The 17,594-nt window shown below is 39.9% G+C and overlaps 1 protein-coding gene across 2 annotated transcripts in view; it reads right to left on the reverse strand.

Moving 5' to 3' along the window:
* Positions 1-9,535: 9,535 nt before the first annotated feature.
* Positions 9,536-17,594, reverse strand: part of PRKG1 (protein kinase cGMP-dependent 1) — a 1,246,601-nt gene continuing 1,238,542 nt past the window's right edge. For both annotated transcript variants that reach the window (XM_039238529.1, XM_039238530.1), the window contains 5 exons: positions 17,340-17,503; positions 13,102-13,224; positions 12,956-13,018; positions 11,633-11,699; positions 9,536-9,751 (listed from right to left, as the gene is read on the reverse strand). In XM_039238529.1, coding sequence (XP_039094460.1) covers positions 9,653-9,751; positions 11,633-11,699; positions 12,956-13,018; positions 13,102-13,224; positions 17,340-17,503 — 516 coding nt within the window. In that variant the 3' untranslated portion in view covers positions 9,536-9,652. The remainder of the gene's footprint in view (positions 9,752-11,632; positions 11,700-12,955; positions 13,019-13,101; positions 13,225-17,339; positions 17,504-17,594) is intronic.

Raw genomic sequence — 17,594 nt, forward strand, 5'->3', positions numbered from 1 at the left:
TGATTGTAAGTACTAGTAAATTTCAGCCCCTTCGGTTCAGGCAAATGTTATGGGAATTTGTCTTTCCCATGCAGACTCCCCGAGGGGGTCTGTTTTTCTCGCTTTTCTGTGTCGGTGTTTTCCCTCTCTCTCCTGGGAAGTCCTGTGGTCTGTGTAGCTCCTGATCAGGTCTCTGCCTTCCCTACCTTCTTTGATATGGTCTCTTCTCTATATTTAGTTGTGGAGAGTTTGTTCTGCAAGTCTTTGGGTTGTTTACTGGGCTATTTACACTGATATGGCTGTTATCTTGTTGTGTCCTTAGGATGAGGCAAGTTCCTACTCTGCCATCTTTCCTGTAATCTCTGCTCTGATCTTTATTATATTTTCCTAGTTTCTTTAGGTGTAAGGTTTGATTGGTTTTTTGAGCTTTCTATTTTTTTTAAAGTGTATCTATATTGCTATATATTTCCCTCTTAAAGCTGCTATGGCTGCACCCCAAAACCTTTTGACTGTTACGTTTTCATTTCGGTTTCTCTTCATAAAGTTTTTGTTTCTTTGATTGCTTCATTGGCGCATCCATTGTTTAGTATCATGTTATTTAGCCTCCATGTGTTTGTGTATTTTCAATTTTTTTCTTGTAATTTCTGTTTTTATACTGCTGTGCTCAGAAAAGATGTATGGTATGTTTCTATCTTCTTAAATTTATTGAGGCTTGTTTTACAACCTAGCTTGTGATGCATCCTGGGGAATGTTCCATATGCATTTGAAAATAATGTATATTCTGCTGTTTTGAGATGAAATGTTTTGTGTATATCTATTATGTCTATCTGGTCCAATGTGTCATTCAAAGACATTGATTCCTGGTTGATTTTCTGCCTGGATGATCTGTCCATGATGGAAGTGGGGTTTTAAAGTTCTCTGCTATTGTTTTATTTCTGTCATTTTTTCTCTTTTTTTTTGTCCATTAATATTTGTTTTATGTTTTGAGGTGCTCCTTTATTGGGTGCATGGATATTTATAATTATTATGTTCTCTTGTTCGATTAATTCCTTTATCATTATGTAATATCCTTCTTTATCTCCTATTACAGTCTTTGTTTAAACGTCTATCTTTTCCAGGGGCACCTGGGTGGCTAAGTCAGTTGAGCATTTGAATTCAGCTCAGATCATGATTTCACTGTTTGTGTGTTTGAGTCCCATGTTGGGTTGTATGATGGCAGCATGGATCCTGCTTGGGAATCTCTGTTCCTCTCTCGATGTCCCTTCCCCATTCCCTCCCCCCCTATTTCTCTCTCTCTCTCTTTCAAAAATAAGTAACTTAAAAAAAAAGTCTTTTTTTCTGTTTTAACATTGGTACACTTTTTTTTTTTGCTGTTGTTCATGTTTGCTTTTTTTTTTTTTTTTTTTTTTTGCATAGATCATTTCCATCCCTTCACTTTCAGTCTGTAGGTGTTTTTAGGTCTGAGATGAGTCTCTTGTAGACACCACATAGCTGGGTTTTGTTTTTCTTATCCATTCCACCATCTATGTCTTTGTATTAGAGCATTTAAACCACTTACATTTAATTATTGATATGTATGTAATTACTGCCATGTTGTTGTTTCCTGTAAGTCTTTTCTGTTAGTTTCTTCCTTTCTTGCTCTTTTTATAATTAATTGGTTTCCTTTAATTTTTTTAAATGTTTATTTTACTTTTGAGAGACCGAGAAAGGGAGAGAGACAGAGACAGAGTGTGACCTGGGGAGGGGTAGAGAGAGAGGGAGACACAGAATCAGACACAGGTTACAGGTTCTGAGCTATTAGCACAGAACCCGTTGTGGGGCTTGAACCCACAAACCATGAGATCATGACCTGAGCCAAAGTCCAATGCTTAACCAGCAGAGCCACCCAGGCACCCTATAATTAATGAGTTTCTGTAGTTTTATTTCTTTATTTTCTCTTTATTTATTTATTTTTTGTATCTTTCATAGGTTTTGAGGTTTTGGTTACTATGAGGTTCTTACATAATATCCTAAGTAAATAGCAGTCTATATTAATTTGATGTCATTTAAGTTCAGACATATTAAAAAAGAAAGAGGAGGACTTCTTTTTTTACCCACTTGTTCGCATTTTATGTATATGCTATCATATTTTTTATATTTTTATTTATTTCCTTATGTCTAATTATGACCATTTCTTTTCTACTTAAAGAAGTCCCTTTAACATTTCTTATAATGCTTTTTAGTGATGATAAACTCCTTTATCTTTTGTTTGTCTAGGAAACTCTTTGTCTTTTCTTCAAATCTGAATGTTAACCTTGGTGGGTATTCTTATTTGTAAGTTTTTATTCTTTTAGCACTTTGAATATATCACTCACTCCCTTCTGGACTACAAGATTTTCACCGAAAAATTAGCTAATAGCCTCATAGGTTTTCACTTGTAGGTAACTTTTTATTTCTGTCTTGCTGTTTTTAAAATTCCCTCTTTAACACTGACATTCTAATTATTATATGCTGTGGTGTGGACCTCCTTGGTTTTACAGTGTTTGGAACTCTTGGTGATTCTTGGACTAGATGTTTATTTCCTTTCCTAGATTAAGGATATTTTTACCTATCGTTTCTTTAAGTTTTCTGTCCCTTTCTCTTTTGCTTCTTCTTCTAGGGTCCCTATAATGTGAATGTTTGTTCATTTGCTGTTGTCCAAGAGATCCCTTTATGTGCCCTCATTTTTAAAATTCTTACTGCTTTTTGCTGTTTTGTGTGGGTGCTTTTTCTTCTCCTTTCTTACATATTGCTGACACAGTCTGATGCAACCACTAATGTGCCATTGATTCCCTCTAGTGTGTGTTTAAAATTCATTTCACTTATTATATACTTCACCTCTGATTGGGTATTTTTTTTTTATATTTTCTATCTCTTTATTGAAGGCCTCACTGAGTTATTCCACTCTTCTCTCCAGTCCAGGGGGTATCTTCACGATCATTATTTGAAAATTTTTAAAAAATCAGACCTATTGCTTATCTCTGTTTCATTTGTTTATTTTTCTGAGCTTTGTTCTTGTTCTTTCTTTTGGAGCATATTCCTCTGCCTTCCCATTTTGCTTGACTTCCTATGTTTGTTTCTATGGATTAGGCAGAACAGCTCCTTTTTAGCTTGAGGGTATGGTCTTGTGTATGGCTGTCCCCTAGATGGACTGCGTGTGCTTGATGACTTTTTCTGGGTGGCTGGAGCTGTGGCTGGCCTGGGCGGGGGACCTTGAGGATCTGCATGTCCTGGGAACCCTGTCAGAGGAGCTAAAGCTGATGAGGATGTAGGCTGGGTTCAATGCACTGAGGCCACTCTTCCAGGACAGCTGTAGCTGAGATGGGTACAAGCCAAGGTGTCCTGGGGCGCTCTGTGTGTGAGGTGCCTTGGTGGGGTGATCTGTGCATGGGGTGGCTGGATCTGAGGTGGCAGTGGAGGTCTCTGAATCGCTCTTCACAGAGAGTACCCTGAAAGAACACCTAAAACTAAAGTAGGGGTGAGCTGCAGGCACCTGGGGCTCTATACACAGAGGTTCATCTTGGCAGGATGGCTGAAGCTGAGGTGGATATAAACTGGGGTGTTCTAGAGCTCTCCATGCACAGGGTGCCCCAAAGAGGCTGCTAGAACTGAGGCAGGGCCCAGACTGATTGGTCCTGGGGTGCTCCATGCAGGGGTGCCCTGGCATGACAGCTAAAGCTAACCATGGGCTGCTGTGGTCACTGAGCTCTCTGAGCAAAATACGCCCTGTCAGGATAGCTGATGCTGAAGTGGGAACGAGCTGGTTTTCCCATGATGTTCAGTGCAGGGAGAGCCCTGGTCAGGCCACTGGAGCCAAGACTGATGTGGGTGGGTGTGTTCTGGGGTGCTCCATGCAGGGCTCCCCTGGTGGGGTGGCTGGAACCATGTCCATAACCTTTTATGGACTTTTTCCTTTTCTCTTTTACCTTATCATTCATTCCTTAAATGCTTTTCCATGAATCTGCTTTTCCTGTTTGTCTTCCATGGATGTATATAAATACTTGCACCAAAATATGCTAAGGTGCTTGTTAAAAACATAGATCCTTGGTCTATAAAAAATAACTGTGAGTGATACTGGAAATGTTTTCACCGTATTTCCCAGATACATATTATGACATTGATGTTTAAAGAACACTGGCTTAGAAGATATGTCTTGAGCCTATTACTTTCTATGACATCTGTGCCAGCCTTTAGAATTATTAGTGATGCCTTTTTTCTTTCCTGAAGTTGTTTTTATTCTTCTTTCTATTCTTGTTGTTGTTAATTATTATTGTTGCATAAGACTTAATCCATCTGGCTTTGCTAATAGGCATGTGGATAGATTTGTTTTTTGCCCCATAGACTCGTCCTGGATGAAAAACACAGCAGTAATAAGTAAACATTACTGGCTTGTTTTTTGTTTTTTTGTTTTTGTTTTTTTTTTCAGTTTATGGGCTTTTTGAGTTGGAAAGGAGAAGTATGGAACACAAAGAAATTCTAAATAGCGATGTTGGAAAAAAAATTAGTGTGGTGGTTGGTCTGTGTTATGTGCCTTACACATTTAGGGCTATAACTGAGACTTTAAGGGTAGATCTGCAAGCCTGTCACCAAGCTGGACGACCAATAGTACATTTGATTATATCACATTTATAATTGATTTCTGCTGTCATAGGTAATTGTGTGTAGTGATTTACTTCAATTGCAGTTGTGCAAGATGTGGCAGTGGTGTGGACGTAACGTCCTCACCGTCCTTCATGCTAATCATTGTATTGATCTACATGCCTCTCCAAAAACTGTGATTAATACCAAAAACACCCCCAAAACTTTCCAGGATCAAAGATGAATGTTCTTAGATCAAGAGTATGAAAATCACAAAATGTAAGGGAAGGATCCTGAACATCATGGTTGAGTTCTTTTTGCAGAAGAAATGAAATTACTGGATGTTTTATAGACAAAGAGTCATGGAAGTTCATTATACAGATCATCATTTTGATTTTTTGCCTATTTCAGAGTTTGACCAAGGGGGGCCCACACAAGGAGCCGTGTGGTGGTGCGGGGGCGTAGGTAGAGGCAGGGTGCACAGAATACTGCTGAAGTTGGGGTTTGTGTAGGTATCTACATTTGCTTTTCTGTTCACACTGGATGGCCTGCCTTCTCCCTACTGAATTCTTTAAACTGATAGGCTAGATTAGTTCTCCATCAGATGCTGTTGTGAAGCACACCAGGGTTATAAGTAATCTTTCTATTGTTGTAGTGACATTCTCCCACAGCGCTACAGGGTATTTCCCTTCCGGTGTGATTCATCAGTTCTGTTCTTGAAATCTTGTCTGGAATGAAACATCGACTAGGTTCAAAAGTAATTATTTTTTTTATTTCAACTCTATAAAGTATACAACAGGCACTCAGCAATTACAGCTGCAGGAAAAATACAGAGCAAATCAAAGCAGGTTAATTTTATGAAAAAGTTTTTAATCTACACCAAAAGAGTGCAAGTGGTCAGTGACCATTTGATGACAGTGGTTGCATTCTAACAAAGGACTCTTTCATGTAGAACAGATTGTAAGAAGGACAATCGAATAACCATAGCTGTAAGAATACAAAAGAACTGACCATTTGTAAAAACATCATACAATGAAATAAATTGGACAGATGATGCTTAAAGAAATGTCCCTTTCCTCGGAAAGCCCAAACCTCTGAGTCACTGTCAAGGTCCCAGAGCTCTGTTAATTCAGGGGCAGATAAAGAGGAGGGCTAACTACACACTTCCATTGTTTATCTTCCCAGGTCTGTCACAAACTTGCCTCCTACGTGATTTGCATATACAAGAACTCAGAAAGCATCCTGTTTTGTTGAGGAGTGCACTAAGGTACGTGTTCCTCAATGGTTTCATAACAAGGTGTCACTTTCCAATTTTTGAGTTGGATCGTTATTAATGGAGTCTATAAAATGAGGCATTAGGACTTGACTGCACTAATTTTTTTTTTAAACTGGATCTGCACGGCTTAGCAAAACAGGAATACCTGTGTACAGACTGATAGTATGTCATAGATTAATTTGACCTGCACATACATTTATACATTTCACAGAAATGACGCTGTATCTCAGTAACAGATACACAGCTCTGGTACATGTAACAGAAATAAGAGAACAACTTCATCATTTCTGTAATTCATCAATATTATATAATAAAGGCTTAGAAATTGTTAGCAGAAAGAACTGTAAAACGCAGCAAGCTAAGAAAGGACAACATTTTGAGGTGTATTTGTCTTGTCATGCAGCATAACACCAAATTTGTTTTTTAATAGGATGCCATGAATTTAAGGCACTTGCAACAATGCCAGATAGCCAGGTCATGTTCTAAACTATGGAACAGATGAAACAGTACTGTTGACGTAATTTTCAATAATACTGACAATTATGACATTAATTCAAGTCTACTTGGACCTAAAAGAGTATTCAGTACAAATAAGATGAAATAATAATGCTGTGAAACACTAAAAAAAGGTATATGTACCACAAAATATCACACAAAAATATCTATTTACATAAATATTTGTCTGTGGTCCTATTGTGAAATAAAACATCATTATGGATAATGCACAGATCACCTCTATGGTGTGAAATCCGTTCTGACATCCTTAAGTTCACCATTAGCTCAGTCATTTAGAAATGAAACCAGAAAAATTCAGTAGTTGAATTTGTATATTACACGTGTGAGTCACATGCAAATCCCATTTTAAGAAAGAAACATGACTTGTAAAGAATATAATCAAAATAAATTCAATACCACGTGGATCTGATTCATATGTGAATAACAAAGAAGATACAAACATAAAAATCATTTATAGCAAATTTCCAGAAATCATTTTCTCTAACGTATTCAATTTATCTCAAATATCATGATGCCCCTTTCCTTTGGCAGTTTTCAGTTTTCCTGTGCGTCAAGATGCACAGAAAGCCCTTATTTCCCAGACTCAAAGTATTAACAAGAAAGTCAGTTAACAAATCACACGAGTTGGCACTATTCTAACTTATCCAGATGTTCTTCAGTGTAAGAAAATGGAGGGGTATGAAAACTTCAGAAATAAAGTGAGATGCGCTTTACAAAGCTGTGAATTTTAGCCCTAGTGTCTTCATTAAGACAAGATTTAAATCCTTAAACTTCAATGCCTAGGATTAGATGACTGTTAGCAATTTTTGGAAGATGTAGTTCACCTTTATTTGTCAGTGATTGCTTTAGACAGCCTAACGCAGTGCCACAGGTGAAATGAACGGAGATAGAGTGACAGGTGGGAGAGATGGCGGACAGTTCCATTGAGCCCAATGCTACTTTTTCATTCCTCAGAGAACTTGTACATTGTTGTCTTAGACTTGAACCACAGTTCCAACATAGTTCCAACATCTGCAGTAAGGGCTAAGCTCTGGGGTCAGTGGGGTATTTGAAAAATTGCAGGAGCAGAATTCTCTTAAGTGACGACTAGATAAACTTCCTATCTAGCAAATCGTTAGCATGCCTACATCGCTCTTTTAACAAAAATCACTGAACATTGACCATGATATTGAAATTCTATACTTTTAAAAGCCCAGTTAAAAGCAATATAAAAATTCTGAAATAGCACTCACAGCTGGATTTTAGGTTGGTACGTTTTATATTCTGAAGTCTGTAGAAGAAAGCGGATATCTTGGGGAGTAAACTGATCTTAAGCAACTGTGAGGGACATAAAACTCAAACACAAGAGTAACAGTAACATCTTGGGATTGAAGTTTTAACTTTAAAAGTCTGATTTAACTCTATTCTGATTATGTAGAATATGCCATTATTTTTATTCCCAAAATGTTTCTTAGATCATTTTGTGTTGATATCATATTCCAACGTGGTCTCAGTATGAAAAACTCAAACAGATATCATAATCTATACCTTCCTGGATATGTGATATAATGACCTACGTGGGCATATTATTTGCAAAAGTGTCTGCAACTGACTGACTTCTTAAAAGAATTCTCTAGTGGAACAAGGCAAACTTCAATTTGATATATCCAGTTCACACACAGCTCCAAATCAGGATGACGGCTCGTAAGATGATGGGTCTGTCTACGCAGGTATAACCCTACGTCTAGGAAAAGCTTCCAAACGTCTCTGCTGCTTAGAATAGCTCACAATTCTCACCTGCCAATGAAGAATTCACTTTAAACTGCTGATTCTTTCTTTGCCCCTTGTGAAAAAAGCAAATCAGTTTAGTATTTTCAAACACATTTCAGGATTGTAATATTTCTGTCCCACTTAGTGAACATTTCTGCCTAAGAAGTCAGGGTCCTGTTTGCTCCCTGACTCAAGTGCACGCGTGAACTCACATTGGCTCCTTCACAAAAAGGTAATCAACACCGGGCCATGTCTTGTCCTGTTCCCTGACCTCACACAAGTTAGTTTCCTCATCTGGTAAATCGCGATGATTTTGTTTTCTTCTTGATCTTCTTTTTTTTCTTTTTGGTTCAGGCCTAAGACAAGAAGCCAGTTGAATGGGCTTTAATCACCTTTCCCCCTCAATCCTAGATTATGTTGTGTAAATGACATCTGGCGGGAGTGTCGTTGGTAAAGTAGTGAAAATGCTGGAATCTCTGGCTACACAGGTGATGATTAGAATTTGTGTTGTCTGCTCAGACACGGACATTTACAGATGAAAGATATACATAGCACCTATATAGTTGTTTTATTTTTATTTTTGGATGGATTTTCATCCCTCTCCACCCCGCCCCCACCCTGTCCCCACCCTAAGGGGTTATTTTTTATAAAAGGGACTATTTTAAGCCTCAGTCTGAGAGCGTGTCAGGTAATAAACAAAAATCGGTTGCTAGTCATTGATTTCCAGGACCATCTTGAAGCACAATATTTTAAAAGATATGAAATGGTTTGTGAATTGTTTTTTTTTTTTCTCCACTTGGTCATGACAATTTATCAAAAAAGAAACAAACAAATGCCATGCAGGTTGTTGGTTTTTCAGTTCTCCGTGAAAACGCGTATGTACCTGCCAAGAGGCTTCACAGCCATTGTGCTTTGATCATATCAATTTTAAAATCTGTCAGGAAGGAAAGGTAACATTCAGCCAGTCATCAGCACTGCTGGGAAATAAAATCAGGAAACTTCTAGCACTGGTTTGACATGAACCCCGTGACCCATACGCGTGGCCCCCTTTTGTATGGTACATATACCGGCCTGCACTCACGGATCCCACGGCCTCACACGAAGGAAAGGCAGAGCCCAGGTTTGGTACCACGGTCTGTTACCGTACCCGATAGATTACTTTGTGATCTTCTTGATCATTCTAGCAAGGTACAGACTCTCTTTCTAGGTTGAATTATTTCTTACAGTCTTTCAAATTATAGTCAGAGCAAAGCAAGATCGTTGCAACATTAGAAAACCTCTCTTTACTGGTGAAAGGCTTTGCTTCAGGACCACCATGTCAACTGCTATTTTTAGGATCAAACAGAAAACATGGAAAGAGCACTACTGTCATCTAAGCAGTAAGTCCTAATGCCACTGTAGTTACTGGAGCAGCATCGATCAAAGGCATCACGGTGACCCCGAGCACTAATCTTCTCTCCGTCCCTCAGGTTTGCTGGCAGCTGTGTCTCAGAGAAAGCTGACTTCAGCAAGGCAGAAGCAGGTAAGAGAAATACATTAGAAGTCTATGTCCCAGCCTGAGTTGTCATCAGGTGGGGGCTCGTCATTGTCCTCAGGGAAACTGTCGAAATTGCTTGTGTCTGTGGGTGATGCAACCTGCGAACAAGACAGGGAATGAATGAGTCAAATTTTTTGACCTTTTTTTTTTTTCAAAATGACACAAACCAGATTTTTAAAAAGAATTGTTGATTCATTTCCTGATCAATGTCTATTTTTTGAGTGGCTTTTACTGGGGCTAAGTGTGGTGAATAAAAATAGACATGGCTCTTGCTGTACTTTAGCAGGGAGTACACTGTAGGATTAAAACAATCACAAAAATGTATAGATGACTATAAGGTTTGCTTAGTGTTATGAAGAAAAAAGAGATGAGAGTATGAGTGATGATGGAAAGCCTCTTTGAAAAAATATTATTTGAAAACTAAGAATTGATGAGTTCAAAAAAGAGGGTGTAGCATGTGCAAAGGTCCTGAGGTGAGAGAGTGCTTCATGACGTGAAGTAATCATGAGGCCAGTGTGGCTGCTGTATAAAAGAAGTTAAGACTGGAAGGAGAGGGGCGCCTGGGTGGCTTAGTCGGTTAAGTGTCCGACTTTCGCTTGGGTCATGATCTCGCGGTTCGTGGGTTCGAGCCCCGTGTCGGGCTCTGTGCTGACTGTCAGCTCAGAGCCTGGAGCCTGTTTCAGTCTGTGAACCCCTCTCTCTCTGACCCTCCCCTGCTCACGCTGTCTATCTCTCTCCTAGAAATAAAAAAAAAAAAATTAAAAAATAAATAAATAAATAAAATAAAAGGCTATCCTATGTAACTCACCAAATTATATGACGGCTTATTTCTTCAACTTCCTGGGCCAACTGTACTATTTGCAAAAACCGCAATGCGTATTNGTGTCGGGCTCTGTGCTGACTGCCAGCTTGGAGCCTGGAGCCTGTTTCAGTCTGTGACTCCCTCTCTCTCTGATCCTCCCCTGCTCACGCTGTCTTTCTCTCCTAAAAATAAATAAAACATAAAAAAAAAAAAAAAAAAAAAAAAAGACTGGAAGGAGAAATCAGGTTATGTAGGGCCCTGAAGACCATCTTAAGTCTTCTGTGTGTTTATTTCAAGTAGAATGAAAGGCATTTCTAACCTCAGTCAGAACACTTGCAAATTTCTTGGGCAAAGTCCAATCTGTAGAGCACCAGTAAAATCAGCAAAAAATCCATCCTTTAGTACTCTCATATTCTGTAATATTTAGAACCTTTTATATACTAATATTGAATGAAATATATATGGATATCCATAAGTCTATCCCATTTGATATTACTATTGCATAAAAGGAGACTTCTGATAGACATAGGCAAGTGTAATTTAGGCTTAGTCTTTACCCTACCAAGTTTCTTATTCTAGTTCTAAAAACAAAACTTCACGAATGCAATTAGAATCTGAGACGTGAGCCACAGTAATGGGGTTTTCCTTTGTTGAAGAGGCATTAGCACTGACAGAAATAAATCTTAGAAGCAGGGAAAATGTTTCTGAAAAAAGAGCAGCCTTGAGCTACTTCCAGGGAAAGGAAGTGTATACCTAAAAGGCTCAGGACCACAAAGCAGTCCCATGCCTCTTCATGAAGATGCAGCACATTTTTGTAGACAGATGAGTAGTAAATAGAAATAGGTAAACATGCAATCAATTGAAATCTATTTCAAGTTAATGCAGTGCAAACACTGAGTCACCCTCAGTGGGCTGCTACTTAGTGAAAAACTGTTCAGAAAAGACAGTTAAGGAAAGAGAATCCTTTTCTTTTAGAGCCCAGGAAAAGGATAAATAAATGAGAATGAAGAGAGTAAAAAGGTAATGGTAAAATACACATATAATATCCATCTCCTAACTGACCTGTTTTTAAGGTTGGATTTTAGATATTATTCTCATGTGGTACTTTCTATACTTTATTTAATCTGATCATAGGCTAAAACGGTGTCAGACAGTATAAACTGGAAATTGTACTTACACTTGGTATTATAGGAGGTGTTAAGGTGCCTTTTCTTAAGCCTTCCCAATTAAAGCCCTCAAACCATCTAGGAAAGGGGAAGAAAAGGGGTTGGTTAAAGACATTTTACTTTAGCTGCAACCTCATTGCAACATATTTGATGTGCACGTCTGATGGAGAGCAGAGAGGAGAACATTTTCAAGGTGACAAAAATGGATTGTTTCATGGAAAACTTTTACAATTATTTTATGCTATGCATATTTAAAAAACCTACTTGTTGAAATATTTAATACCAGTTAGAAATAACTCCTTTTTTACCCTGCAATTTCATCATGTCTGTATGACCCTGTGCCTGTACTCTTGGTATAACTTAATCGATGTCATGATGTGCTTGGCCCTGAGCCTTACAAGACGTCTTATTTTAAGGCGGTGGAGTCAGAGCATGAAAAGTCAGTACGGAAAATGATTTTCCAGCTTTGCACGGATTCATTGGGCAGCCTCAGTTAATTAACCTTTTCCCATCACTGTATCTGTCAGGTGTAGCTCTGATTTGGTACTTTTTTTGTATTCATAGAAGAAAACATTAAATATGCAATACTAGGGTCATAATAATTCCTAACAAAATGTCAACACATTTAATTTATATAAAAGACTGAAGGTATTTTGTGTTCAGATTTTCTGTGAAAATGAGGAGCAGATAACACGGTTTTCACCAGTAGCAAACGGTTCCACCAAATTCTCAGCAGGTGTTTTAGGTATTTATAGATAGTTTGGTAAGTAAATTCTTGTATGGATGTGAATTTTCTGTGAGTGTTATACAGAGTAATAAAAAACAATTTGGCCTTAGATTAGCACTCAAATATCCAATTAACTAGGTAAGGTTTAATATTTAAGATGCTGCCATCGCTTAAAAACAACACTGTACTCAGTACTTTTCTTTGTGTTATTATCTCATTGGGAAGTAGCTGGAAAAATATATTCCTGTTTTAGTCTAGGAAATGAGGCATGATATGGTGGAGGACTTGTGTTTCTGATATTCTGGAAGAGAACAGAATCCCAGAATTAAAAGCACACATTGCCTCTTGGTGCCAGAGAGGGAATATGCTCGTTAGTATGAGTTGGGAAAAACTAAACTCAGTGAATCGGTCACTTAATATGGCACAGGGTCGCATTTGTCTGATGTCCCCAAGACATAAGCAGAAGGGCCTTAAGTCAGAAGGCTAAGTGGTCTGCAGGTCCCCTTGGGTGTTCCCACGGGTGTACTGTGTCAGTCACGCAAAAAGAAGAGCCGGGGGTGGTGCTGTCTGGACCCTCCCACGGAAAGGTCAAGGGAAGAACACTTACTTGTGCTTTTGAATGTCTTTCACGCCATTTTTCAAATTCCCTAGTCTTTCTGACGGGTTATCCCTGGAAAGAAAATAACTACTATAAGGGAATCTGTCACGTTCCCATTATGATGCTTTCAAAAGTCATGCGGCTGGAATGCTTACCTGCATAGTTTTTTAATTAAATTAGCAGCATTTTTGACAATCTTCTTTGGAAATTCTATCATGTCAATCCCCCTCAGTATGATATTATAGGTTTTCATAGGGTCTGGGCCTGAGAACGGCGGGCTGCAAAGGTGAGATGTAAAAAGAGAATCAGTTGTATTTTCTAAATAAGTTGTCCTAAATTTGTTTTAACCCCACAAGTGCCATCAATTCTTATTTAGGGACATGTATTAGTCATGGTAACACAGAATGACACTGGATTAATAGCAAAATGACACAGAAACCTTTTCAAGTAAATCACGTAGGGAAGCCACATAGGGGCACCTGGGTAGCTCAGTCGGTTAAGCATCTGACTTCAGCTCAGGTCATGATCTTGCGGTTCGTGGGTTCCAGCCCCACGTCAGGCTCTCTGCTGACGACTCAGAGCCTGGAGCCTGCTTCAGATTCGATGTCTCCCTCTCTGTCTGCCCCTACCCCACTCACACTCTGTCTCTCAAAAATCAACATTAAAAAAACACAAAACCCCAAGAAACCATAAACGGATCAAAGTTTGTTCGGCCGTTCCTCTTATGTCTCGTTAGTGCAGCAAACATCTCTCTTGCTCTTCTTGGCCATTCAAGATGCTTCTTCCACTTTCTAGCCCTTTCTCTGCACTTATCAGTTCACTGATTACACTCAGCATGAAGTCCAAAATCACTAGACTGCTACAGGGATGCCAGTGCCAGGACCCCAGATCCTGCTACCACCACCCTCACTCACTGGGATCAGGACGCCAGGTCTGCTCACTGTTCCTCTGAAATACCAAGCGTTTTCCCACCTCAGGATGCTGTTTGTTAGCCTGGAAGGTTTTTCCCTTATTTGTCTGGCTAAAGGATTATGTTGCTTCCCCCATCTACTCTGATCAACCTATGGGATGACCCCTATCAACCAACATAATGCAACAGTTTAGTCTGATACTTGAATTTAAACTTGATTCTATTTTTTTTAAAGTTATCTCTATACCCAACGTGGAGCTCAAACTCACAACCCAGAAATCAAGAGTGCTCCAGGGACTGAGCCAGACAGGCACGCACCCCTTGGGTTGAAACTTTAGAGAGTCGCTGGCCATGCTCTCTTCCACATCCCTTCATTTTTTCACACCATGTAGCTGTCCATTTCCCCCAGAATTACTTACTCTTCTTCCTTTGCTAGAGATTGATTGTCCATATAAGCAAATGTCTATTTCGGAGCTCTCTCTTCTGCTCCAATGGTCTGTGTGTCTGTTTTTGTGCTACTACCACATGCCTTTATTATAGTTTTGTAGTAGATCTTGAAATCTGGGGTTGTGACCCCTCCAGCTTTGTTCTTCTTAGGATTGCTTTCATTGTTCAGGGTCTTTTGTGGTTCCATGCAGATTTTAGTATCATTTGTTCTAGTTCTCTCAATATTGCTAGCGGCATTTTGATAGGGATTGCACTGAATCTGTAGAGTGCTTTGGGTAGTAGGGACATTTTAACAATAATAATTCTTACAATCCATGAACATAGACCATCTTTCCATTTGTTCCCAATTTCTTTCATCCAAATTTTATGGTTTTTGGAGAACAGGTCTTTTACCTCCTTGGTTAAATTTATCATGAGTAACCTTATTCTTTTGGGTGCATTGTAAACAGAATTGCTTTCTTAATTTCTCCTTTTGCCTTGTTAGTGCATAGAAATGCAACAGATTTCTGTATATCAATTTTCTGCTGAAAATTGGCCAACTGACTTTTGGGGTTTCCCTTGTACATAGTGAGGAGCTTTATCCTGGCTTTTAAAATTCTCTATCTTTAAACTTTGAAATTTTATTATTTATTAAAAAATTTTTTGTTTTAAATGTTGTATTTATTTCTGAGAGAGAGAGAGAGAGACAGCGTGAGCAGGGGAGGGTCAGAGAGAGAAGGAGCTACAGAATCTGAAACAGCTTTCAGGCTCTGAGCTGGCTGTCCGCACAGAGCCTGACATGGGGCTCGAACCCATGAACTGAGATCATGACCTGAGCCGGAGTCAGATGCTTACCTGACTCAGCCACCCAGGCATCCCTTTATTTATTTTTTAAATGTTTATTTTGAAACAGAGAGAGAGAGAGAATCCGAAGCAGGCTTTGTGCTGTCAGCACAGAACGTGAAGCAGGGCTCGATCCCATGAATTGTGAAATTATAACCTGAGCCACCCAGGTGCCCCTAATCTTTGACATTTTAAATATGTGTTATGGGTTTAACTTGTTTGGAATTCTTTGGGCTTCCTGTATCTGGATGTCTATTTTCATAGGGTAGGGAAGTTTTGAGTTATTGTTTCTTCAAATATGCTGTCTGCCCTTTTCTCTCTCCTTTGTCTTTCCAGGGCCCAGATAATGGGAATGATTGTTTGATGTTGTCCAAGAGATTCCTTAATTTCGATTTTTTAAAATTGCTGTTCACCTGGAGTGCTTTCCATTATCCTGTCTTCAAGATCACTGAGCTGTTCTTCTATCTCTTCTAATCTACTATTTATTCCCTTTAGTGTATTTTTCATTTCAGTTATTCTTTAATTCTGGTTCTTTTTCTGTATTTTTCTATTTGTTAAAGTTCTCACAGAGTTCACCTGTGCTTACCTCCATTTCATTTACTTGTTTTGAAGTTTTGTGCTCTTTTATTTGGACTATATTCCTCTCTCTCATTCTGATTGACTTTCTTTGTTTCTATGAATTAGGCAGAACAGCTACTTCTCCTAGACATGAAGGAATGATCCTGTGTGTGGTCATCCCTGTGTAGACCGTGTTTGCCTGGTCACTTTGGCCGACTCTGTAGAGCCGTAGCTAAGATGGGCTCGGGGGCCTGGGTCCCTCAGTTGGGCCATCCTAGTGGGATAGCTGGAGGCAAGTGGCCATGGGTTGGGGCTGTTCTGGGGTTGTCTGTGCTATAAGCCTCCTGGCAGCACAGCTGAAGTGGGCAGAAGCCAGGGATCATAGGCCTCCATGCAGAGGGCCCTCAGGCAGGACAGCCAGAGCTAAGGTGTGCATGGGCCGGGGGTCCTAGGCCACTTAACACTGGGTCATCCGGGCAAGTCATCTAGAGCCAGAGTATTCTGCACCTGCTTTACCTTGGTGAGATGGCTGGAGCCTTAATGAGCACTGACCAAGGGTGTCCTGGTGTGTGCCTGGGACCACTCTGGTGGGACATCCTGGGTTAGGGGGCTGGGGCTCACTGTGGCGGGAAGCCAGCTATGGTGCCGGGGCTCTGCTCCCCTCTGCACTATCAGGGTGGAGGGGAGGCAGAACTAGAGGTACCTGCCAGCCCCTCTGATCTGCAGAGTTCTCACCAGCTGGCAGGGCTCTAGGACTGGTTCCTTTATTTGAAGTCACCCTTTTAAGCAATGACTTCTGTTTCTGTGCCCAGGGCAGATGCTCCCTGTCCCTGTCCCTATGGACTTACTCCCCACAGCTCATGATGTCAGGGGTGGGGTCCCCTTAGCTTCTGTGTCCCCAACTCTCTCTGTATCCCCTGTCATTCTCTGTGTGGCCTCTCTATCTCCCGTTGTGCTGAAGCCATTCAGATAGCCCTCAGTTTCCCATTAAGGTTTTCTACACGGAACTTCTCCACGTCTTTGCCCACTCTTGTCCTTCTGTCCTTACTCTATATGTCCGAGGCCTATATCCAGCCCTGAACACGGGTTTATAATGACTCTACTACTCATTGTCCCCCATGCACGGCATGGCGGTGTATTTCTTTTTCTTTTGATTGAGGATCTTAAAGTCTTAGACCTGGAAGTATCCACAGTACGTTTTTTTTTTTTTTTACACTTGCTGATGGCTATAATATCAGTACACAAAAGACCTGCAAACCATTCACATTTCATTTAGGTATAATACCTGTTAGCATGTCCTCTCATTTCTATGCATAGTTAACCCTAGATATTTTTATAGCACTATTATCTCCCTTGCTTCATTGCTGGCTAAGTGACTAGACTCAAAGATCCCTCAGAAAGATACCAGATTATTCCACATTCTCACGTACGTATAAAGAATTAGTAATGATGAGGCCAAAGGTTGACATTGAGATCCCTGCCCTCATCCAATCCATTTTAGAGTTTGTTTTATGAATTCCTGGGCACCTGAATTACTAATCAAAGTGCTGGACCAGGATAGGATGAAATGTGCTTTACGATGGTCTAATCAGTGACAAAGGCGGGAGTGTGCAGCTGTTTGCTGCTCTATTAGCAGCTCTCTGTCAATGTCCGTACCTGCCAGTCAGAAGCTCATACATCAGGATCCCCAGGGACCAGTAGTCAGCTGAGATGTCGTGGCCTTTGTTCAGGATGACCTCTGGGGCCACGTACTCAGGAGTCCCACAAAACGTCCATGTTTTCTTTCCAAATCCTATTTTCTTCGCAAAGCCAAAATCAACCTTACGAAGGGAGAAAAACAAGATATTTCAAGGCCTGGACCTTATGCTTAAAAGCAGTAAGTTACTCAGTTGAAGTGCACGGAATATAATA

Source organism: Hyaena hyaena, unplaced genomic scaffold (genome assembly GCF_003009895.1).
Source record: "Hyaena hyaena isolate Hyena2069 unplaced genomic scaffold, ASM300989v1 scaffold_141, whole genome shotgun sequence".
NCBI lineage: Eukaryota > Metazoa > Chordata > Mammalia > Carnivora > Hyaenidae > Hyaena > Hyaena hyaena.